Source organism: Eleutherodactylus coqui, chromosome 7, assembly GCF_035609145.1.
Source record: "Eleutherodactylus coqui strain aEleCoq1 chromosome 7, aEleCoq1.hap1, whole genome shotgun sequence".
NCBI classification, from domain to species: domain Eukaryota; kingdom Metazoa; phylum Chordata; class Amphibia; order Anura; family Eleutherodactylidae; genus Eleutherodactylus; species Eleutherodactylus coqui.
Window position 1 is genome coordinate 179,755,630 of NC_089843.1, and position 26,418 is coordinate 179,782,047.

The window sequence follows — 26,418 nt, forward strand, 5'->3', positions numbered from 1 at the left end:
GGAGTTTGTATGTTCTCCCCTTGTTTGTGTGAGTTTCTTCCCACACTCCAAAAATATTGTGAGCACCAATGGAGACAGAACCTAATATCAATTGATGCAATGTGCATGTACTATATAAGGCCTCAGTCACACAGGCGCATCGGCACCCGTACACCGGCGCCGATGCGCCCGTGTGACTGACACCAGCAGACGGACGTACCTGAAGACTGCCGTCTCTCTGCAGCGGCGGGAGGAAGAACATGTGACTGGCTCCACTGCTGGTCATGTGTTCCATGATCAGCGCTGGAGAGAGACGGCCGTCTTCTGGTATGGCCATCTTCTGTCAGTCACACGGGCGCATCGGCGCCGCTGTACGGGTGCCGATGGGCCCGTGTGACTGAGGCCTCAAGGTGATGATGATCATACATACTCATACATGTCTTTTTGTTACATGCACATTATAACACTTAATATTGGATTCTTTCTCCATCGGAGCTAACAATCTGTATTCACCTATCTGTATTTCTTTATATATTATAATATATATTTTAAGATATATATATATATATATATATATATATATATATATATATATATATATATATATATATATTTTATATACTCTGCGTGTGTGTGTATGTATATATATATATATTGGTTTGACAAAAGGGAAGGAGTTGCAACAGGGGGACGATAGGTGTAAATAATTGGGTACAGCAGCCTGATTTGGATCATTTGAATATGACTGATATGCATACTTTTACAAGCTATTGATAAGGGTGGCTTCACATGTGCGCTCGGGGGTTCCAGTTTCCTGCTGGAACCTATTCCAGGAATGGGGAAGACCCTGACCGAATTGAGCCAAACGGACTTCAATAACTATAATGGGGTCTATTCACTTCCTGCTTAGTTGCCCAGCTTTAAAATGGTATTTTGTGCCGGCTCTGTGATTGAACCTCTGACCGAATTACAGAAAAATATTTGGCGCTGCAGATATCCCAACCGCTACTGGATTCTCAGTGTTAGACAAGCGCCCATGAATGTGGACTTACTAAGTGGTGGTACTATGTCCACATATTGCAGTTTGCAAACTTTGCATGTGGCTACATAAATAACATTAGGTGAATTGCAATTTACACATCCTTGTCATCCTATTCAGGTAATAAAAAATATCCATGTTAGCAAATTAATTACAGCACATTGACTAGATGTTCCGCTATGTGAACATAAAAGGTTTGCAAAAATGGTCCAGATGTACGCCGCAGATTCCGCAGCAAAAATCCGCCCATGGGCATGAGCCCTTACTCTGCCTCTCTGTTTCTCTCTTTCTCTGCCTCTCTGTCTCTGTTTATCTTTGCCTTTCTCTCTGTCTTTCTTTGCGTCTCTCTCTTCTCTACCTTCCCAGCGCTCTCTGCCTTCTGTGCCTGCTCTCTCTGCATGGGAGGCGAGGGGAAGAGGGAAGCTTGCAACCCCGCATCTCGTCGCAGAGATTCCCCGAGGCCCATCGTCTCCTAGATCTGCGGCTGTACTGCGCCTGCGTCCACACTTTGAACCTCCATCTTTTCTGTGTCTTGCACTGGGAAAAATTCAGTCAGCCGCCACATTCCCTCCTTCTACGGTCTTCTGTTCAGCATGTCAGCTTTTCTTCTGTCCTCTGGTGAGTGTCTGCTCCCCCTGACGCCCCCTCTCCATTTCACGGACAGCAGCGCTCGGTGCCGCCATAAGTGCGGCTTGCGCTTCCTGCTACTCCACCGGCTCCCGCGCGGAAGAAGTCGGTTAGTCGCTTGGGTGCCACCTTGTCGCTTTGGGCTCTCCTACTTGGGCAAGTCTCTAATGTTGCTCTGGGGTCCCTCCGGTGAAGCTGGATGCAGTCACTGTCTGCTTTCTTAGCGGAACTCACGGCTGTGCTCCCGCTGTCTCTGTCCTCAGTCCACACTATAAGCGTTGTTTATTAATGCTTGACTTTCCCTATCAGTGCACGCCCATAGACTTAACATAGGAACTTTGGGCTGCCCTCACAGGTCACTCGCTGTATCAAACTCAATTTGTGGGATTTTACGGCAGTGGTGAGCATGTAAGAAATCCACTGACACCAAAATCAGCAACCTAAGGTCAGGCAAAGGGGTAAAAGTGTGGTGCAAGAAAAAGCCTGTAGGCTTATTTGAATTAGATTACATAATTGCACACAGCAGAAAGATTACATAAGGATTGAGAAAAACATAATTAAGTCTCACCAGTAGAGGATACCTGATGGGGGATCTTAATAGAACTGAGAATATAGCACATAATTTGCCATGGAAGGATTTATTGCACAAAAACCACATGTTCTAGGCAGTGCGGTGGCTCACAGACCTCAGAATACAGTATGTAATACAGGCAGATAGCGAGTATTACATGCAAACGTTCACCTATATTGCTAGAGGATCCGGGGATACAAACATTTTTGCAATATAATATTAGATTTGTATCCAGACGGCTCCTACTTTGGGGTCTCTCTTGTCCCCCAGAATGTTTTGATTCATATTTTAATGTGGGCAAAGCATGGATATCTTCAGAGAGTTCATAACCCTGCCTGTAGACATTGTGTGTAAAGCCTCTCAATTTGCAGTTAGATCCACTTCCTTTCAGTCTACAATGACCAGTCCGACATATCAAATCTCTTCCTTCATTAATTGCAATTCACATAATGTTACTTATATAATCACATGTAAACTTTGCAATATATGGGACATACTACCAACGGTTTAAAAGTCCGCATTCATACGTATTTATCTGATACTGAGAATCGAGCACCGGTGGGGATATTGACAGCGTCTAAACATTTTTTAATGATACATGGAGGTGACAACACTTCAGGTTTTTCATTCCAATGGATTGTGAAAGTGTTTAAACCAAAAAGAGGTGGAGATTTAAAAACGCCTACTCTTATGTAGAGAAGGTAGATGGATAATGTTATTGCAAAGCCGTATATTTACAGGCCTAAATATTGGGAGAGATAGATCCCTACATTATGAATAAATATACATCAATCTAGCCCACATGCATAAAATATTCATGTATCCACCTATTTACATTCATAAATGCTCAGATTTGTATGCCTATGCCTACCTATTCTATTATCATAGGACTGCGCCATATGACCTGCTCAGGCTCAGCAGGCACAGTGCGTTTTATATGCTATGAAAAAGGCTTATGCCAAAACATATAGCTGTCTTGTTTGTCCCTAAGGCTAATGTTACACGAGCGAGTGTGATACCAGGCCGTGAACTCCGCCCAATATCGCGTTCACCAACATGCGATTTTGCCACGGTTGCGAGGTGTTTTTGTATCAAAAAAGCATAACATCAAGAAAGTAGCTGACAGCTGCAGCAGAGGATCGCAGAGTATTTCCCATTGTTTTCAATAGGAAAACTCGCATTGCACTCACGTGCACCTAGCACTCGGTACGATGCTGCCGCCGGTCCCATTGAAACCAATGGGCGGTGTGATGCGAGGTCACGCCCAACAATAGGACTAATCGCTCATGTACGAACCCATTCTTGTGCGAGAATCTCAGCCGTGTGAAACTGACCTAAGGCTGGGTCCCCAAGGGGATGGATTTTCAGCAGAATTTCTGCAAAAGGCATCAGCAGCGGAAAGCCCACCTCCAAAATTGTACCATTGGGTGCAAATTGTGAAGCTGGGTTTCACAGCTGCAGGGGAATCACTTTTTATTAAAGTACTTTTCACTGATTTGACTCATAATTAAAATTTACTTTGAATGACAACTTCTAAAAACGTATATTCCCACATAGAGGTAACAAAAATATATTTTGGTTAAAACATCATAGAGTTCCAATTTCTCAAATGGCCCATGGATGGCGCTTATAGAGTAAATACTCGGTTTTCACTAATGTAAGTGTTGCGTGCTTTTTTATATGCTCATAATATTCCCTAGGGGCCAAACTGAGAAAATGGAATGGATACAGTTCTGTCCAAAAGGGAACTCGTCCACTGTATATAGCGGTACAGGCACAGTTAGGGCCAAACAATTAGTTTAGTGCTATCTGACAGGCAAAAGGTAGTCGTCTTAGGCTGCCTGCAGACAAGCGGGTCGGATCCGGCGGCGAGAATTCTCGCCGCGGGACCCGACCCCAGCGCCTGCAGGGAGGAGCGCGTACTCACCCGCGCCTGGCGGCCCCGGCTCTTTCGTGTGCCGGCTGCCAGGCAGCCAGCGCATGCGCAGACCGGAGCCGGCGGCCGGGTGAGTGACGTTTCTGTGCGAGGCTCTGCGAGCCCCGCACAGAAATAGGACATGCCGCGGTTTGTTTGCCGCGCGACATTTCGCGTGGCCAAACCGCGGCCGTCTGCATAGGAGTGCGTATTGTAATGCACTCCTATGCAGGCTTTTAGTGGCGGAAATCCCGTGGATAATCCCGCCGCGGGATTTCCGCCCGTGTGCAGGCGGCCTAAGTCTGGATAAATCTGGTTGTTTATATAGACATACCCCAGCCCTAATACACATTGATTAGCTCAAATAAAGTTGGAGCGTAGATAGATTTAGTGTTGTCGAAGGCTCAACAGTTGGAGAGTAGGTACACTTGATGTTAATAGTTGCTCAATACACTTGATGTACTAAACGTCTTGACGCGTTTCTGTCGCAAATTGCGACTTCATCAGGAGCCCTAAAAAACGGGGACTATAGATTTATTGTCCCTAATGAAAAGTATTTGAGCGTGCATACCAGTATCAATGAATATGTGAAGTGATAAACAAATGAGTTATTTGTTTAACCTATGATCCATTGTTTATTATCCAGTTATGTTAGTACTGGATGATTATATGCAAGTTATGCTGCTTATGTATTAATCATGCAGCTTGTCCAGTTCACTTCATATGCCTCCAGCCTACCTTCAAGGCTGGAGACTCTGCTAGGGTTTCATTTCATTTTGCTTTTTTTTTGGTTCTTTCATCAGCAAACCTCTCTCTGAGCATCTATCTGGTTAAGCTAGTTTCACACTATCTAGGAACTTAAACTGGGCAGTATCCATTGATTGCTAATGGGGTTAATTCTCCAGCTCTTAACTAACATATAGATTCCTTTTGAGATAGGAGAAGGCTATAGGACCAGTTTTGCTGTTTATTGGAGCATAGGGGATTGATATGCATGTGGAACAGCTAAACTTTCTACCCTAGGGTTTATAGGCATTGCCCTGATCACTCTAATATTTGGAGTATTTCTGGTTCTTTCTTCCCCCCCCCCCCCCCTGTTTTTGAGGGAAGATAGGACCAGTATATACAAGGTCTGAACACAGGGGATTGTTTACCCGTGTATGTTATTGGAACCATTACTTAATCATTGATACTGGTATGCACGCTCAAATACTTTTCATTAGGGACAATAAATCTATAGTCCCCGTTTTTTAGGGCTCCTGATGAAGTTGCAATTTGCGACAGAAACGCGTCGAGCGTTTAGTACATCAAGTGTATTGAGCAACTATTAACATCAAGTGTACCTACTCCAACTGTTGAGCCTTCGACAACACTAAATCTATCTACACTCTAACTTTATTTGAGCTAATCAATGTGTATTAGGGCTGGGGTATGTCTATATGAACAACTGGATTTATCCAGACTAAGAGGACTACCTTTTGCCTGTCAGATAGCACCAAACTAATTGTTTGGCCCTAACTGTGCCTGTACCACTACATACAGTGGACAAGCTGAGTTCCTTTTTGGGCAGAACTGTAACCATTCCATTTTCTCAGTTTGGCCCCTAGGGCATATTATGAGCATATAAAAAAGCACGCAACACTTACATTAGTGAAAACCGAGTATTTACTCTATAAGCGCCATCCATGGTCCATTTGAGAAATTGGAAGTCTATGGTGTTTTATCCAAGATATATATTTTTTACCTCTCTGTGGGAATATACGTTTTTAGAAGCTATCATTAATAGTTGAATTTTAATTAGGAGTCAAATCAGTGAAAAAACAAATTGTGAAGCTAGTTTCATCGGATATTCATGTGCTGAATATCTCGTTGAAAAGAGATTAATTCTGCAGTGGAAGCGGCGATAATTAAATTCTGCACCGAATGTCAGTTTCCGCACAGGTTTTGTGAGGGTAATTCCACAGTTTATAGATAAGATTTTCAAAATCTCATCCACTTTGCTGCTACTGTAAATGGAATGTATATTGCTTTACTTTGTATCCTCTTCATTTTTGTTGTTTTGTTCCCACCTTCCAGAAGCCATAATGTTTTAAAAGTTCTGTCAACATAGTGCATATGTATCAGGGCTTTTTTTCGTGGGACGAGTTGTATTTTTTAATGATACCATTAAATCTACTATACAATGCACTCAAACTTCAAAACATTTTTGAGGGGGTGAAATAAAAAAATGCAATTGCTTGATTCGTTTCGTGGGCAGGGAGTTAGTTTTACTTTATTATGCGGGTCAGTACAGTTACTGCAAACTTAGTTTTTTTCATATTTGACTACTTTTAAAAATCCAAAAAAATTGTCTGTTTTAAAATAGATAGGGTGCAGATTTTAACTGCTTTTTGGATGCAGAAATGCTACGGAATTTGCCACGGAAATTTCCACTGAGGACGTTCTGAAAAACATAGTAGTAATAGTGATCCTCACAGTGGCCTCAGCAGTAATAGGGACCCCCACAGTGGCCTCAATAGTAATAGTGACCCTCGCAGCAATAATAGTGACGCCCACAGTGGCCTGAGCAGTAATAGTGACCCCAGCAGTGGCCTCAGCAATAATAGTTTCCCCCGCAGTGGCCCCAGTAGTATTAGTGTCCCGCACAGTGGCCCCAGTAGTAATAGTGACAGCCACAGCGGCCCCAGTAGTTATAGTGACCCCCCACAGGGGCCGCAGTAGTAATATTGGCCTCAGCAGTAATAGTGACCCCCTTAGCAGTAATAGTGACCCCCACAGTAGCCCCAGTAGTAATAGAGTCCCCCACAGTAGTCCCAGTAGTAATAGTGACCCCCACAGTAGCCCCAGTAGTAATAGTGACCCTCACAGCAGCCCCAATAATAATGCTATTACTACTGGGAACAATATAGGGGACACTATTACTAATAGTATCCCCTATGTCAGCCCCTATGTAGTAATAGCGCCCCCCTGAGACCCATATACTTACCAGCTCCACCTCTTCAAGCGCCGCTGCTCCTCTGCTGGCACTGATCCCAGGTGCACAATGTGACGCCAGTGTGTGCATCCCAACGCCTCCTCCCTTCTGCTTTCGTGAAACCAAGGAGGAGACGTCAAGGGATGGGGATCCCGGGTGCACACTGCTGTCACAGTGTGCACCTGGGATCAGCACCGCTAGCAGCGCCGCTGAGTAAATACCGATAGGGGAACCGGATGTTTTTCACTACTGTGATGAACAGCCTCCGGCGCGCATGCCAGCAGGGAGGGCTCTGCGTACAGCCTCTGGCACATGTACTATAGGTTTGCCACCAATGGTGTAGGGGATGCAAGGCTTCCCTAGCGCTGTTGGTCCAAGTGGTTGCCTCTTCACTGATCATAAAGTGAAGACAGATACTTTCACTTTATAAAATGGGAATAGCCCTTTAACGTGACTACTGGTAGCGTTTTGAATTAAATATTCCACAAAAAGGACTATTAGATCTGTATATAATAGACTGACATTTCTGAATTAAAATTATTACTACAGACCTGTTGATCTTTATAACCAGTATTTATGATATATGGGTGTTTCAAGAAAACATTATGCACATGGAATCTTGGACAAAATGTAATTGCCATAAAACGAGAGACTGCTGCTAAGATTCTTAGGGTGGTTTCACACGTGCGCCCAGGTTTCCACTTTCCTGCTCCGCTTAGGGAGCTAGAAAGTGAAATCTTCGTGGCTGAACGGCTTAGTCTCAGGGCGGAACCGAACAGTGCCAAACTGACCCCATTGACTATAGAGGGTCCATTTGTTTTCTACTCACGAGTTTGCGTTTTGAAGGGAAGAAAAATTGCTGCATGCAGAGCTTTTTTGTCTGGTATTTTGAGCCAGATGGAACCTCCAACCGGCGATACCAACGCAAATGTGAAAGTGGCTTTACTAAAACCTGCATCAAGTCAGTAAGTATCCTAATTCCTTCATTTTTATTTCCAGACCTCAATTTTCACTCCAGCTTTTGGTTCGGAGACAAAAGTTATGATTACCAGCAACATGAAAACAAAAGAAGTAATTAAGCAGTTATTACACAAGTTTAAGGTAGGACCTTCACTCTTCTGCTTGTTTAACATGTTCAGGTATTACCCATATGGCAGGCAGGTCTTAGGTTCGGGCTACACAGCAAGTTCTGGCCACGACAGGCTAGCACAACCAAAAATCACTATGTAGTCTTACAACCTCGCAGTCACACTAAAGTGAACGGGGTTGCCCTGTGAGTCACAGCTCGCAAAAAATTCAAGTTTTGATTATTTGCCACCTGCAGCCCACAGCTAAGGCAAACTGCGACCCATTCACTTCAATATGAGTGCAAGGGCTACATAGCGATTTTTGTTCACGCAACTCCTGTCATAGCTAAGTCACTGTGTAGCCCTTGCCTACTGAGGATGTGTGCCAGTTCTCTGATGTCAAAAAGTTGCAAATTTGTTTTTTGGCACAGAAATTTGAGCAATGCTTTGTAATTTTATGCTTCTACATCTTTTCCAAAATGGCCAGAAAATGGGTTTCAATCTTAAAAAGGATACTGCTCTCTCCTGGTTCTCCTCCTACCTCTCTGACCGCTCTTTCAGTGTTTCCTTTGCTGGTTCTATCTCTGCTCCACTTCCTCTCGCTGTCGGGGTACCCCAGGGCTCAGTCCTTGGTCCCCTTCTTTTCTCTATCTATACTGCCCCAATTGGACAAACCATCCACAGATTCGGCCTCCAATACCATCTCTATGCTGACGACACCCAACTATACACCTCCTCTCGTGAGATCTCTGGACCATTCCTCCAAAATATCACCGACTGTCTGTCCGCTGTCTCTAACACTATGTCCTCCCTTTTTCTCAAACTAAACCTCTCTAAAACTGACCTCCTTGTCTTTCCACCTTCTAACCGACCTCCCCTCAACATCTCCATTTCAGTGTCTGGCACCATCATAACCCCCAGACGGCATGCCCGATGCCTTGGGGTCACACTGGACTCTGACCTCTCCTTTGCCCCCCATATCCTATCTCTGGCCCAAACATGCCACATGCACCTCAGAAATATTGCTAAAATACGTCCGTTCCTAACCACGGACACGCTAAAGACGCTCGTGGTTGCGCTCATCCACTCCCGGCTTGACTACTGCAACTCGGTACTCATTGGCCTCCCCCGCACTAGACTCGCTCCACTCCAATCCATACTAAATGCAGCAGCTAGACTCATTTTTCTATCCAGTCATTATTCAGACGCCTCTGCATTATGCCAGTCGTTGCATTGGCTGCCCATCCACTGCAGAACTACATTTAAACTCCTCTACCTCACTCACAAAGCTCTGCATGGCGCTGCGCCACCATACATCGCCTCCCTACTGTCAGTACACCACCCAGCGCGCTTACTCCGATCGGCTAACACCCTCAGACTAAACCCCCCTGTAATACGAGCCTCTCATGCTCGCCTACAGGACTTCACTAGAGCAGCACCCATCCTCTGGAATGCTCTACCCCAAGGCATCCGGACAATTCCCGATGCACGAAATTTCAGACATGCCTTAAAAACGCACCTCTTCAGGGAAGCATACCAAATCTCCTGACCTAGTCCCTCGCCCCACCCTGTTTGCCTTCTGATAAATGATCTGTACATAAAATTTCCTATTGCCTGTGTTCCCCAACCCCTGCACCTCCTGTACCACCCTCAACCCATTTGTGTCTAACCCAATGTATCTCACATTGTAATTGTTGCAATTGTTTTGCATTTATCCATGCCTGAAAGCGCTGCGGAATAAGTTGGCGCTATACAAATAAAGATTATTATTATTATTATATTAAAACATCATTATGTTGGTAGGTACAAACTATAAAGCCAACGTGCATTTTGAATATAGGGTATATGCTACATTATCCTACTTTATTACCTGTATATTTATTGTGGCCTTCAACACTTTATGTTCTCAGATTTTAAACGGTATCTGGGACCGGATTATAGATTATAGAGTAGAAGTTTAGCATTTTGCATTGCTGAAAAGCAACAGAGATTATGAAAAGTACTGAAAAAGATAAAGCAAGTGATTCGGCGCTGCAGTCCGGGTCTCTAGTTTATGCTGCGCTCAGTTTCCCTATAGAAGCTCTATAGAATCATTTAAGTATTAACTTTTTAATATTTTGTATTTGACAGGTTGAGACGAGTCCAAATGAATTTGCACTATACATTATTCATGCCTCAGGCGGTGAGTATTTACTTTTAGTTTGTCTTCACCTTTGAAGACGCAATCTCAGACCTATTAAAGGCTCATTCACAAGGGCGCACACAGATTTCGCTCCGACCATACGCAGCGTATTCACAGATAGAAACTCTGCATATTCCGTGTGTATGTGTCTCTGGTTGTATTTTTTTGTGCTCATAATCGCAGCATAATTATACACGCAGAAAATAAATGCAAGCAGGACTCAATAATTATATGTGCAAATACGCATTCCCATTGACGCATTCCGTAATACAGACCAAAATAGGATATGCTGTGTAATTGTCAAAAATTACTTGAAAAATTTGTAAATATGAATAAACCCATTAACATCAATTGGTTCTGTGCATTCCACATTATGCGCAGAAATATGTGAGTACTATGTAGCGCAAATACGCTGATGTGAATGAGCCCTCAGCAACAGAGAAGTGAGTTGTTTTTTGTTTTTTTTTTATTTTTCAGGGAAGGGCTTATATTTAAAGCCCTTCCCCAAAAATCATTGCAGGGGTTGCTAGCATCTCATTGCAAGCAATAGGTACGGAACCTTGTTACCGCCTGTTTTGACACGTGCATGAACGCGCAGTTTTGCACACGCGTATGTACGTGCAAATCCATGCTTGTGTGAACGAGGCCTCATTCTGCTTTATTCCACTAATGGCTTTGACTCAAAAAAGTTTATCAAAAACTGCAAGTGCGTTTTCCAAAACATTCTGTGTGTGAAGTTCCCCTTAGACCAATTTCATACAGGAGTAGTTTGGTTAATATTTTGCATCCATATTTATAAGCCCAAACCAGGAATGTTTTTTTTATAATGGCATTCTGCGGTCAATACAAATTTTATATAGAGAAAAAATGCATAGTCTTTTTTTTAGCACTGCATTCATCGACCCCTAACTTCTTTCTGTCAACGCTTCTGTGTAATCAGATTTTTTTGGGGGGTGGGGGGTGGGAGTAGGCAAGTTGTGCTTTTTAATTGTATCATTTGGTTATTAGAGATGAGCGAGTATACTCGCTAAAGGCAATTGCCCGCTCGAGACTGAAGGTTCGGGTGCCGGCAGCGGGCAGGGAGCTGCAGGGGAGAGTGGGGCGGAACGGAGGGGAGATCTCTCTCTCCCCCCTGCTCCCTCCTACTGACTGCCGCTACTCACCGATCCCCCGCGCCGGCACCCGAACCTTCAGTCTCGAGCAGGGAGATACTCGCTAAAGGCAATGCTCGCTCGAGCAATTGCCTTTAGCGAGTATACTCGCTCATCTCTATTGGTTATCCATAGAATTTTTGTGATCACTTTCTTCTTAGCTATTTTTCCAAAGCTTTTTTTTTTTTTTACATCCGAGTTAAATAATATAAATAAGTTTTTTATGTGGGTCATTATGAATATGGAAATATCAAATTAATGTTAATTTTTTGTGTGTGTGTTTACATACTGAGGAGGAGAAGCTGGGGATTTGACTTTATTTTTAGATACAGTAAACCCTTGAGTAGCATTGCTCTTTAGTAAAGCTGTTTTCAACTTAAGTTGATGTGTCAGGGCAGAGGCGGTCCCTCAAATAAAGTTGCATTCCTCAGATAAGGGCACCGACCACTCCATGACCTCGGGCGCCGCTCAGTGAGCCAGCGCGCAGCTGATGCTGGTCACTTCCTGCTTCTCCTACATCAGCGTGCGCCTGCCCCTCCCCTCTCCACAGTGCCGGCTGAACGTTGCTGTGTCTACCTGCCTCCTGACATAGTACAGCAGCTGAATCCCCAAAGTGCCGGCTGAACGCTGCCTGCCTCCTGAATCCCCACTGTACTGCAAAATATAAGTACTGTACAGATGAGTACAGTAAAGAAACGTTTGCAAATAAATACTGCAGTCCTATGTCAAAGCACAGATAACACAGTGATAATCTTTATTATAAAAGTAAAAAACATTACAGGGCGTAATAACAAAAATAGCAAAATAACAGAAAAATTTGCCAAATACAATTGCAAGAAGCATATATACACACACATTTACAAAACAGAAATATTTGCAAAAATAACCGAAAATAACAGAAATATTTGCAAGAAATAATAGCCAAACATATTCATATTTACAAAATTTTACAGAAACTGTACAGGAGTGAAAAACCGGTGTGGCCACATCTCCAATCTCACACATCCCATTTACACTACAAAATTTACATAACAAAACATATCACAACAAAAACAAGACAACCTATTCCATAATCCCGTCGTGCTGCATATTCCAACCTACTAAACAGAGAAAAAAAACACAAATTAGTAAAACAAGAATATATATAAATTTTAAAAAAAAATTTAAATTAATATTTTTTTTTTATTTTTCTTTTAATTTTTTAAATTTTTTATAATTTTTATTTTTTAATTATTATTTATTCCCCCCCCCTCCCCTCTAAACTAAACACACATTACCCTCTACCCATCCCCTGGTCCGCTGCCAATACCTGCCAATCATGCTTATGAACATATAGTTTTTTTTTGTTTTTTAAATACACAGAACGTAATACTAACCCGACAAAAACTCATAATACCTCCCATAAAGATACCACCCACGAAAACACATAATACCACCCACGAAAAAAACCAAACAAACATATAATACCACCCACAAACCCATATCATGCATAATAATCCACAGCCTAAATATACAGAAAAATAAATAAATAAAAATATAACCATTACCTCCAGCCCTGGTTCGGGTCCCGTAAGCCTTTTATTCAACTTTTAACTTAAAACAAAACAAAAAGCTAGTGTGAAAGAATCCAGCCCCCCACCGGGAAACAGTTCTCCGGGCTAGGGAACCCCAAAGCAAAAACCCCTTCAAAGGAAGGCTGCTCGAGGCCTACCCAACCTTTCAAACTCCAGAGAACGCACCTTCACCAGGTCACCGAGAATATTCCTACTTACCTCGTCCTCGAGGAGGATTTTATGCTGCGTCGATACTACACACCGTGCGCTCCACGTGTGATACCTAACCACTAGACTTACTAAAAATAAAGTGCAGCGGTCCCTGCCACCCAGATCTCTGAATGCTCCATAACACCATTCGGCGTAGGTAAGGTCAGCCGATGGAAGCCCCTACCTTCTTGTATACCTCTATATTAAAAGGGACAATGAAGCAGGAAGTGGTCCATGCTCTCCAGAGTGTTGCCACATGCCTTCCGGGGACAACCTCTGTCCTCGGTGTTCTTGTGCTTCAAGTTGTCCCCCACATATAGCTTACCATGGAAGCAGCGCCAGGTCAAGTCCCAATACTTTGAGGGGATTCTTACCGAATTTAAAAGAGACAAACCCACCCTCAAATCCCCACCTGGGCAGTCTCTGAGGGCCAATGGATTCTGAAAGTGGGTTGCCAAGACCCTCTGGTCCAGCACACGCCTGGCCAGCGTCCTGACTTCCCCCACGGTCAGCCCCCATTGGCGTAAAACCTTCAGAACCGATGCAATGTAAGCCGGAAGATGTCCGTGCGGTGTACGAAAGTCCTTCACACGCCCTCCTGTCTCCCACTCCTGGAAGAACGGCCAAAACCATCCCTTACAGGAGGATACCCACAGAGGAGCCCTCTCTTTCCAGAGGTTTGCGATATTAGCTTTCAAAAAGGTATTCACGAGGAATACCACTGGGTTGACCATACCCAACCCGCCTAGTCTCCTCGTACAGTAAGTAACCTCCCTCTTGACTGGGTTCAACCTATTCCCCCATAACAGCTGGAAGAACAGGCTGTAGACCCGTGACCAAAGAGGTTCTGGCAAAATGCAGACACTTCCCAGGTACATTAACAAAGGGAGCAGGTAAGTCGTGATCAAGCAAACCCTTTCTCTCAGGGTCAAAGACCACCCTTTTCATTGATCCACCTTTTGAGCGGCATTCCTCAATCTGCCTTCCCAGTTTTTCTCGGGATAATTCCCTTGGTCGAAATCGATGCCTAAAATTTTAGCGGAATCTTGGGGTTCTGGGAGAGCGTCCGGAAGATCAAAAGCAGGATCTCCCCCTCCCAGCCAGAGACTCTCGCACTTTTCCCGATTGATCTTTGACCCGGAGACCTCCGAGTAGCGGACAACTTCCGACATCACCCACCCCGCCTCCTCCTGAGAGGAGACAAAAATAGTAACGTCATCAGCGTACGCCACTTTCCTCAAGGCCAGGTCCGGGACCCCCGGGTCCATCCTCACCCCCGCCAACGGTCCCCCATCTACCCTTCTGAGGAAGGGATCGACAGCGAACGCGTAAAGCAAGGGGCTCAGAGGGCATCCCTGACGGACTCCAGACCCGACTACAAAAGGACAGCCAACCCAACCGCTCACGAGCGGGAAACTCTCAACCCCTGAATACAATGTTTTTAACCATTTTACGAACCCCACCGGCAGACCGTATCTCAAAAGGACAGACCAAAGGTACTCGTGGTTTACTCGATCAAAAGCTTTAGCCTGATCCAGGGAAAGTAAAAACCCCTTCCAGAGACCCGCCCTGCCCTGCTCCACAGCCTCCCGGACACTCAGCACGGCGCTAAACGTGCTTCGACCGGGAACAGAGCAGTGCTGAGCCCCAGAAAGGAGCTGGGGTGCAAATTTCACCAACCTACTGAACAGCACTTTTGCCAGAATCTTTCTGTCCGTATTGAGGAGCGCTATGGGACGCCAATTCTCAATACGGAGTGGATCTTTACCCTTTGACAGAATAATTAGGGCCGACTTCCTCATGGACTCCGGCAGATCGCCCAAGGATAGACATTCATTAAAAACCTCGGTCAAGAGGGGAACCAAAATTTCCGTAAAGGCTTTATAAAACTCAGATGTTAAGCCGTCTGGGCCTGGCGACTTTTTGGACCGGAGCCCATCAATCGCCAGTCCGACTTCATCTTCCGTAATTGCTTCTGTCAAAACGCCAAGAGGGGGGTCTACTCCTGGTTCGGGAACGGTTTCTGACAGAAAAGTCGAGATTCCGTCCCGATTAAGTTCTTTCCCGCCCAAGAGATGCGAGTAGAAGGATCTGATGACCTCCAGGATCCCTGATCTGGACCTTTTCAGGGAGCATGTACTGTCTAGCAGACCCGTAACCAATTTACAACTCACTGACATCTTACAGTTCTTGTAGGGATCAGGCGAGCGGTACTTCCCAAAGTCCCTCTCAAGAACCAAAGATGCGTCCCTATCATACTGACATCTCTTGAGCAAGGATTTCACTCTGGAGATCTCCTCGCGGCTACCTCCAGTCGAGACCAAACACTCGAGTTTCCTCCTCAGGCTCTGATACATACGCTTCCTGTTCAGGCTTCTGAGGTTGGAGATCTGTCGGAAGAACCTTCTTACCCGATGTTTGAACATCTCCCACCACTCTGACTTACTGCTGCATAGGCCCAGTAGTGGTTCCTGGCTCTGAAGAAAATCCTCAAAGGACCGTCTTATTTCCGCTTCTTCCAGGAGTGACGAATTCAACTTCCATAAACCTTTGCCCATCCGAGGGGTCTCTGTGACATTCAGAGAAAAAAGAATCATACAGTGGTCGGAGAACTCCACCTCCACCACCGATAACGGTGAGAAGACGGCTTCCTCCTTTAAATAAAACCTATCTATCCTAGACCTGCAATAACTACCTCCAAACCAAGTGAATCCCGTGCGCCCTGGGGTGTGCCGAACGTGGACATCCACAAGGCGTGCCTCACTAACTACTCTATTTAACGCGACGGTATCATAGCCTAGCTGGTTATTGGAACCTCCTCTATCACAGAGCCTCGTGACATTATTAAAGTCTCCTCCAAAGACCACTTGCCGGCTTGTAAAAAGGAAAGGCTCAATTCTCATAAAGAGGTCTTTGCGCCCCTCCTTTGACTGGGGTCCATAGATGTTAATAAGACGCAACTCTTGACCTCCCATGAGAATATCCACGATCAGGCACCTCCCCATTTCCAGCTCGATAACCCGTCTGCATTCTACCTGTGCGGTCTTAAAAAGGACCGCCACCCCGCTATACGGCTTGGCCGCAAGAGACCAATAGGAGGCTCCGCACCTTCACTCACGCTTGGCTTTGTACATGACTGACAAATCTGTCAGCCTGGTCTCTTGCAAAAATAAAATGTCAGCTTCAACTCGGCTGAGAAAATCAAAGGCCGTAAACCTAGCCGCATCTGACTTAATGCTGGCAACATTAATGGATGCCAGTGTCAACAGGGTGAGTGCCGCCATCATTGGTGATCGAGCTGGATGGCTTTCCTCTTACTCTCCCCCTCCTCCCTGTCGGAAGAAGAGGTCTCTCCTTTATTTCTTTTTAGTGAAATTGAGACGTCCATATCACCACTCTCATCCTTACCTTCACCTTCCGGCTTCAGGGTAGCCCCCTTCCCGGAAGAAACCGGGTCCCCCACAGAAAGAGACCCAGTGTCCCCCGGGGTTCCTTCCTCAATTATCTCCGCCACCACCTCCGGTACCTCACCCCCAGCCTCTCCCCCTGGCAGGGAAGAGGAGGTGTTATTGAGAGCTTGGTACCGGTTAGAGAGGTCGACCGTAAGGGAACTGATGGGGCCTTCCTTTGGTATCTGCACCAGAGTGAGTGGGACCGAGTCATCCCACTCTAGAGAGGAAGAACCCCTATTTTTCTTTCGTGTTCTTCCCTTACCCCTTTTTTTTCTGCTTTTGCCATTTCTTGCTTTCCTCGTCCGCACTTTCTTCACGGGAGGATCCGGCAGAACTGGCAGCCACGTCCTCTCTCTCCATCCTTCTGGTTTCCTCATCCACATCGCTATCCCTTGGGGCCTCAGCAGCTCGACTCCCCTCCTGCCCTGGCTGGCCAGGCACCCCGAGACCCCGTAGCTCTTCCTCCTCCCTGCTGCCACCAGCTTCGCCCCCGGAGCGACGGGCCCGCTGACCCTCTGACTGGGCTCGGCCGATGTTGGCAAAGGATAAGGAACAATGACTGAATTGGTGCCCTAAAGCACCACACAGGTTACACCGAATGCTGCCACAGGAGGATGGGTGGTCTCTGCCCCCACACAGCGCACACACCAGCACCTTACACTGTGCACTGAAATTTGTGGGGTCCCCGCACCTGTGGCAGACCTTCGGCTGCCCCTGGTAGAAAACCAGAATCCTGTCCCTTCCCAGGAACGCAGAAGAAGGGATGTGGGTAACGGAATTACCTGCACGTTTCAACTTTACCATGAAAGTCCAGGCCCCTGACCAGATACCGTGTGCGTCCCTGTTTTTCTGGGGAGGATGGAGAATCTCCCCATACCTGCCCATCCAGGTCATGATGTCAACATGAGAGAGACTCGTTACTAGTCAGAACGGTCACTCTCTTAGTGTCATTCTGGCGGGTAATTGCTTGAACTGCAAAATCCCGCCACTTGGGCTCCGTCTGAGCCAGCTCGTATTTTGACCAGAAGAGCTCGAGCCCCTCTGGTCTCACGAAGCTAACATCAAACAGGGAGGTCCCAAAGGGGTGGATCAGGGCAAAGATGTCACTCACCCTGAATTCCATCCCGAGGAGAAGCTCCACCACCCTAGCACGGTTAGGGCAGGCTTCACTTCCTCCCCATCGGAGACGAACCACATTCCTTCTGGACCCCCCCTGCCCGGCTGTAGGAAGCGACCATGCCTCTTCTCCCTGCCTTTGCTCTCGGAAGGCCCCTGTGCCAAACCTATCTATCCAAAAGGATAGGTCGCGCTTTTCACCCTCTATAGTGACCGACCTCTCTCCCCTCTTTAAGGCGGATAGGAATAGCTCGTGTGACCTGGGGTCCCTGAAGCCGGGAGGTGAAGGTCCCCCACCTACCCCGGCGGCAACACTAGCGTAGCTTCTAAGAGCAGTCACCGTCGGGGCGGCAGCTGGACCAGGGCCCCCACTCCTCCCCAAACCACTAGACACTCCACCCTCACTTGTGACTTTTGTAAATTTACCTGTACCTCCCTCAGATACTCCTCCACCAGCAGACACTGCAACATTTAATCTTGTATTATTTAGATTCCCCACACCCCTGGACTCTCCCTCACGCACACATCTCACCATGATGTTGCTCCCTTCATCTCTTTCACACACCTCCATGCCTGCCATACTCTCACGCTCATCATTCTCCCTATTCTTTGCGACCAGACCGGTAATGGCTTCTCTCTTGGCCGGAAGAGTAAGGGGCACCTGGCGGCCCGGAGGTTTCCCAGCCGCTCCCCCCTTGCCTGCAGGGGAGCAACCCAGGGTGGGTTTCTTAAATATAGTCCCCTCTGAGCCTCCAGACCGACCCCCCTTAGCACTGGGGGGAAAGGGACTTCCAGCCACGCATTCAGGACCTTTGGCTCCGCCTCCTGCCATCATACTTCGTGTAACCCCAGCAAAAGAATTCCGGCGTTTTGGGTATCCACTTTTTTTGGGGTCCACCGCAGGGCCCTTATTGGGGCCACCCGACGCCAGATGGCCCCCCAAACTCCCAGGATGTTTGGGATCACCCGACGCCGGGCAATCCCCTTTATCCAGGCCCACCGTAGGGCCTTTCTGGGGGCCACCCGACACCGGATGACCCCCCACCTTCCGTGAACTTATGGGATCACCTGCTGGTGGGTGACCCCCCTTACTTAGGCCCACCACAGGGCCTTTCTGGGGGCCAGCCGACGCCGGATGACCCCCCATCTTTTCCTCCACCTTCCCTGAACTCTTGGGATCACCCGACGCCGGGAGACCCCCCTTACTTAGGCCCACCGCAGGGCTTTTCTGGGGGCCACCTGATGCCGGTGCACCCCCCACCTCCGCAACCTTTTTTGTCATTGTACCTGGATCATCCGACGCCGGATGACCCCCCACCTTCGCAGCCTTTTTTGACATTTTACCTGGATCATCTGACGCCGGATGACCCCCACTCTTAGGAATCTCACTGTCAGACACCAGCTTCTGCCCGTCACCCCTCCTTTTATTACGAACCAGGGGGGTGTTTGGATCAGGATGCCTAGTACTCTCCCCCTTCCTTTGCACTGAACCCACATTAGCAGAGTCCAGGCTGGGTCGGACCCGGGGGCTACCCATGCAGCTACCCCCCTCCCCTGGTTCAGAGGCTTGCCCAGGGAGGCTGACGTACCTGTACTCCACCTGGGTGATCTTTTTGTCACTTTTCTTCTTTTTAGCCTGGGGGTCTCGCTCAGGAAGGTCATTGCCAAAATAGAGACCCTCCAGGCCTCCAGGGGATTCCAGGTGACTTATGTATGCCATTAGTTGCCCCCCCCCCCCGGGCCGCTGTCCTCGCCCTCTTCCCCAGAGGAGTCTGAGCTTGAAATAATAGTAGCTTGCCCAGCAGGAAGGTCACTGCACAGGGACTGCAGACTGTCCACTGTCTGCAGTTCTCCAGCAGGGGCCTGCTCTATCTTGGACACTAGGCCCTTCATATCCTCACAGACCCCAGCCAGAGCCGGCTGAGACCCTTCAAACCGGTCACCATTCACCAACTTCTCTGCGAACGGACCTGCACCCCTTAAGATGTCCGCCCTCCTCTCAACCAGGGTGAGGATCTCGCTTTTCAATTCCTGGACGGCCTGGTTGTATTGGGCCCTCCTTGACCCACCTGAATTGTTGGCCAGGGACCTGGCTGCCTTTAACTCCTCCTGAAGCCTTCTGATGGTGCCACCGGCCTCACGGTACTCCTGGGTCCTTGAAGCGAGCCTGGCAGCAAAGACGGTTACATCCACCCTAGGCCGCAGTTTCCCCCAGTGCTCGATGGTAGGACTGGGGTTTCCCCCAGGAGTACCTGGCCTGGCTCCAGGAGGGCCTTTGCTGGAAGTCCCAGCAGCCGAGGTCCCGGAGGGCCGCCGTCCCTCAGCCTGGCTAGCCCGACGGCCACCTCGGGTGGTCTCCAGGAGGGGTGCAGGAGACACATCGCTGCGTCTCCTGCTAGATCTCCTCAGCCCCTCCTGGATAGCCGGTTGCAAAGCATCCCCATCCTCCGCCGGCTGGCTCCGGAGAGTGGGGGTAGTAGTCCTCCCTCTAGCCATAGCCCAGGATCTCACTCCCTCCTGGGTAGGAGAGAGCAAAAAGTCTCAGGCCCTGGAGGAGAAGGAGAGACGCTTGGAGCTGCTAGGAGCTGCTAGCACCTGCTCACAAGTGAAGGACACCCTGCAACTGGAAGTGAAGGGGTGTGTCCCTGCAGTGCTATGTCAAACCACAGATAACACAGTGATACCTACTGCTATAATGATGTCCCTGCAGTCCTATGTAAAAGCACAGATAATACAGTGATAATCTTTTTATTATAAAAGTAAAAAACATTACAGGGCGTAATAACAAAAATAGCAAAATAACAGAAAAATTAGCCAAATACAATCACGAGAAGCATATATACACACACATTTGCAAAAATAACAGAAATTAACAGAAATATTTGCAAGAAATAATACATATTCATATTTACAAAAATTTTTTTTTTTTTTTTACAAAAACCTGTAGAGGAGTGAAAATTTACCGGTCTGGCCGCATTCCCAATCTCACACGTCCCATTTACACTACCAAATTGACATAAGAAAACATATCACAACAAAAACTAGACAACCTATTCCATAATCCCGTGGTGCTGCATAGTCCAACCTACTAAATAGAGAAAAAAAAAACAAAAAAAACACACATTAGTAAAACAAGAATATATATAAATGTTTTTTTTGTTTTTTTAATTCATCCTTTTTTTTAATTTTTTTTTTTATTTTTCATTTATTTATTTATTTTTTATTATTATTTATTCCCCCCCTCCCCTCTAAACTACACACACATTACCCTCTACCCATCCCCTGGTCCGCTGCCAATACCTGCCAATCATGCTTATGAACATATACATACATACCTATATATATATATATATATATATATATATATATATATATATATATATATATATATATACACACATATATATTATTTTTATTTATTTATTTTTTTATTTTTTTATTTTTTTTTATTTTATTTTTTTGTAAATCCACAGAACGTAATACTAATCCCCCACAAAAACTCATAATACCACCCATAAAGATACCACCCACGAAAACACATAATACCACCCACGAAAAAAAACAAGCAAACAAACATAATACCACCCACAAACCCATATAATGCATAATAATCCACAGCCTAAATATGCAGAAAAATATATAAATAACAAAAATATAACCATTACCTCCAGCCCCGGTTCGGGTCCCGTAAGCCTTTTATTCAACTTTTAACTTAAAACAAAACAAAAAGCTAGGGTGAAAGAATCCAGCCCCCCACCGGGAAACAGTTCTCCAGGCTAGGGAACCCCAAAGCAAAAACCCCTCCAAAGGAAGGCTGCTCGAGGCCTACCCAACCTTTCAAACTCCAGAGAACGCACCTTCACCAGGTCACCGAGAATATTCCTACTTACCTCGTCCTCGAGGAGGATTTTATGCTGCGTTGATACTACACACCGTGCGCTCCACGTGTGATACCTAACCACTAGACTTACTAAAAATAAAGTGCCGCGGTCCCTGCCACTCAGATCTCTGAATGCTCCATAACACCACTCAGCGTAGGTAAGGTCAGCCAGCCGAGGCCAACCGATGGAAGCCCCTACCCTCTTGTATACCTCTATATTGAAGGGACAATGAAGCAGGAAGTGGTCCATGCTCTCCAGAGTGTTGCCACATGCCTCCCGGGGACAACCTCTGTCCTCGGTGTTCTTGTGCTTCAAGTTGTCCCCCACATATAGCTTACCATGGAAGCAGCGCCAGGTCAAGTCCCAATACTTTGAGGGGATTCTTACCGAATTTAAAAGAGACAAACCCACCCTCAAATCCCCACCTGGGCAGTCTCTGAGGGCCAATGGATTCTGAAAGTGGGTTGCCAAGACCCTCTGGTCCAGCACACGCCTGGCCAGCGTCCTGACTTCCCCCACGGTCAGCCCCCATTGGCGTAAAACCTTCAGAACCGGTGCAACGTAAGCCGGAAGATGTCCGTGCGGTGTACGAAAGTCCTTCACACGCCCTCCTGTCTCCCACTTCTGGAAGAACGGCCGAAACCATCCCTTACAGGAGGATACTCACGGAGGAGCCCTCTCTTTCCAGAGGTTTGCGATATTAGCTTTCAAAAATGTATTCACGAGGAATACCACTGGGTTGACCATACCCAACCCGCCTAGTCTCCTCGTACGGTAAGTAACCTCCCTCTTGACTGGGTTCAGCCTATTCCCCCATAACAGCTGGAAGAACAGGCTGTAGACCCGTGACCAAAGAGGTTCTGGCAAAATGCAAACACTTCCCAGGTACATTAACAAAGGGAGCAGGTAAGTCTTGATCAAGCAAACCCTTTCTCTCAGGGTCAAAGACCACCCTTTCCATTGATCCACCTTTTGAGTGGCATTCCTCAATCTGCCTTCCCAGTTTTTCTCGGGATAATTCCCTTGGTCGAAATCGATGCCTAAAATTTTAGCGGAATCTTGGGGTTCTGGGAGAGCGTCCGGAAGATCAAAAGCAGGATCTCCCCCTCCCAGCCAGAGACTCTCACACTTTTCCCGATTGATCTTTGACCCGGAGACCTCCGAGTAGCGGACAACTTCCGACATCACCCACCCCGCCTCCTCCTGAGAGGAGACAAAGATAGTAACGTCATCAGCGTACGCCACTGTCCTCAAGGCCAGGTCCGGGACCCCCGGGTCCATCCTCACCCCCGCCAACGGTCCCCCATCTACCCTTCTGAGGAAGGGATCGACAGCGAACGCGTAAAGCAAGGGGCTCAGAGGGCATCCCTGACGAACTCCAGACCCGACTACAAAAGGACGGCCAACCCAACCGTTCACGAGCGGGAAACGCTCAGCCCCTGAATACAATGTTTTTAACCATTTTACGAACCCCACCGGCAGACCGTATCTCAAAAGGACAGACCAAAGGTACTCGTGGTTTACTCGATCAAAAGCTTTAGCCTGATCCAGGGAAAGTAAAAACCCCTTCCAGAGACCCGCCCTGCCCCGCTCCACAGCCTCCCGGACACTCAGCACGGCGCTAAACGTGCTTCGACCGGGAACAGAGCAGTGCTGAGCCCCAGAAAGGAGCTGGGGTGCAAATTTCACCAACCTACTGAACAGCACTTTTGCCAGAATCTTTCTGTCCGTATTGAGGAGCGCTATGGGACGCCAATTCTCAATACGGAGTGGATCTTTACCCTTTGACAGAATAATTAGGGCCGACTTCCTCATTGACTCCGGCAGAACGCCCAAGAATAGACATTCATTAAAAACCTCGGTCAAGAGGGGAACTAAAATTTCCTTAAAGGCTTTATAAAACTCAGCTGTTAAGCCGTCTGGGCCTGGCGACTTTTTGGACCGGAGCCCATCAATCGCCAGTCCGACTTCATCTTCCGTAATTGCTTCTGTCAAAACGCCAAGAGAGGGGTCTACTCCTGGTTCGGGAACGGTTTCTGCCAGGAAAGTCGAGATTCCGTGCCGATTAAGTTCTTTCCCGCCCAAGAGATGCGAGTAGAAGGATCTGACGACCTCCAGGATCCCTGATCTGGACCTTTTCAGGGAGCCTGTACTGTCTAGCAGACCCGTAACCAATTTACAACTCACTGACATCTTACAGTTCTTGTAGGGGTCAGGCGAGCGGTACTTCCCAAAGTCCCTCTCAAGAACCAAAGATGCGTGCCTATCATACTGACATCTCTTGAGCAAGGATTTTACTCTGGAGATCTCCTCGCGGCTACCTCCAGTCGAGACCAAACGCTCGAGTTTCCTCCTCAGGCTCTGATACATACGTTTTCTGTTCAGGCTTCTGAGGTTGGAGATCTGTCGGAAGAACCTTCTTACCCGATGTTTGAACATCTCCCACCACTCTGACTTACTGCTGCATAGGCCCAGTAGCGGTTCCTGGCTCTGAAGAAAATCCTCAAAGGACCGTCTTATTTCCGCTTCTTCCAGGAGCGACGAATTCAACTTCCATAAACCTTTGCCCATCCGAGGGGTCTCTGTGACATTCAGAGAAAAAAGAATCATACAGTGGTCGGAGAACTCCACCTCCACTACCGATAACGGTGAGGAGACGGCTTCCTCCTTTAAATAAAACCTATCTATCCTAGACCTGCAATAACTACCTCTGAACCAAGTGAATCCCGTGCGCCCTGGGGTGTGCCGAACGTGGACATCCACAAGGCGTGCCTCACTAACTACTCTATTTAACGCGACGCTATCATAGCCTGGCTGGTTATTGGAACCTCCTCTATCACAGAGCCTCGTGACATTATTAAAGTCTCCTCCAAAGACCACTTGCCGACTTGTAAAAAGGAAAGGCTTAATTCTCATAAAGAGGTCTTTGCGCCCCTCCTTTGACTGGGGTCCATAGATGTTAATAAGACGCAACTCTTGACCTCCCATGAGAATATCCAAGATCAGGCACCTCCCCATTTCCAGCTTGATAACCCGTCTGCATTCTACCTGTGCGGTCTTAAAAAGGACCGCCACCCCGCTATACGGCTCGGCCGCAAGAGACCAATAGGAGGCTCCGCACCTCCACTCACGCTTGGCTTTGTTCATGACCGACAAATCTGTCAGCCTGGTCTCTTGCAAAAATAAAATGTCAGCTTCAACTCGGCTGAGAAAATCAAAGGCCGCAAACCTAGCCGCATCTGACTTAATGCTGGCAACATTAATGGATGCCAGCGTCAACAGGGTGAGTGCCGCCATCATTGGTGATCGAGCTGGATGGCTTTCCTCTTACTCTCCCCCTCCTCCCTGTCGGAAGAAGAGGTCTCTCCTTTATTTCTTTTTAATGAAATTGAGACATCCATATCACCACTCTCATCCTTACCTTCACCTTCCGGCTTCAGGGTGGCCCCCTTCCCGGAAGAAACCGGGTCCCCCACAGAATGAGACCCAGTGTCCCCCGGGGTTCCTTCCTCAATTATCTCCGCCACCACCTCCGTTACCTCACCCCCAGCCTCTCCCCCTGGCAGGGAAGAGGAGGTGTTATTGAGAGCTTGGTACCGGTTAGAGAGGTCGACCGTAAGGGAACTGATGGGGCCTTCCTTTGGTATCTGCACCAGAGTGAGTGGGACCGAGTCATCCCACTCTAGAGAGGAAGAACCCCTATTTTTCTTTCTTGTTCTTCCCTTACCCTTTTTTTTCTGCTTTTGCCATTTCTCGCTTTCCTCGTCCGCACTTTCTTCACGGGAGGATCCGGCAGAACTGGCAGCCACCTCCTCTCTCTCCATCCTTCTGGTTTCCTCATCCACATCGCTATCCCTTGGGGCCTCAGCAGCTCGACTCCCCTCCTGCCCTGGCTGGCCAGGAACCCCGCCGAGACCCCGTAGCTCTTCCTCCTCCCTGCTGCCACCAGCTTTGCCCCCGGAGCGACGGGCCCGCTGGCCCTCTGACTGGGCTCGGCCGATGTTGGCACAGGATAAGGGACAACGACTGAATGGGTGCCCTAAAGCACCACACAGGTTACACCGAATGCTGCCACAGGAGGATGGGTGGTCTCTGCCCCCACACAGCGCACACACCAGCACCTTACACTGTGCGCTGAAATGTGTGGGGTCCCCACACCTGTGGCAGACCTTCGGCTGCCCCTGGTAGAAAACCAGAATCCTGTCCCTTCCCAGGAACGCAGAAGAAGGGATGTGGGTAACGGAATTACCTGCACGTTTCAACTTTACCATGAAAGTCCAGGCCCCTGACCAGATACCGTGTGCGTCCCTGTTTTTCTGGGGAGGATGGAGAATCTCCCCATACCTGCCCATCCAGGTCATGATGTCAACATAAGAGAGAGACTCGTTACTAGTCAGAACGGTCACTCTCTTAGTGTCATTCTGGCGGGTAATTGCTTGAACTGCAAAATCCCGCCACTCGGGCTCCGTCTGAGCCAGCTCGTATTTTGACCAGAAGAGCTCGAGCCCCTCTGGTCTCACGAAGCTAACATCAAACAGGGAGGTCCCAAAGGGGTGGATCAGGGCAAAGATGTCACTCACCCTGAATTCCATCCCGAGGAGAAGCTCCACCACCCTAGCACGGTTAGGGCAGGCTTCACTGCCTCCCCATCGGAGACGAACCACATTCCTTCTGGACCCCCCCTGCCCGGCTGTAGGAAGC

At 47.5% G+C, this 26,418-nt stretch overlaps 1 protein-coding gene across 2 annotated transcripts in view; it reads left to right on the forward strand.

The window, feature by feature from the left end:
* Positions 1–26,418, forward strand: part of RASSF6 (Ras association domain family member 6) — a 95,882-nt gene that overhangs the window by 52,686 nt on the left and 16,778 nt on the right. For both annotated transcript variants that reach the window (XM_066574048.1, XM_066574047.1), the window contains 2 exons: positions 8,105–8,206; positions 10,303–10,354. In XM_066574048.1, coding sequence (XP_066430145.1) covers positions 8,105–8,206; positions 10,303–10,354 — 154 coding nt within the window. The remainder of the gene's footprint in view (positions 1–8,104; positions 8,207–10,302; positions 10,355–26,418) is intronic.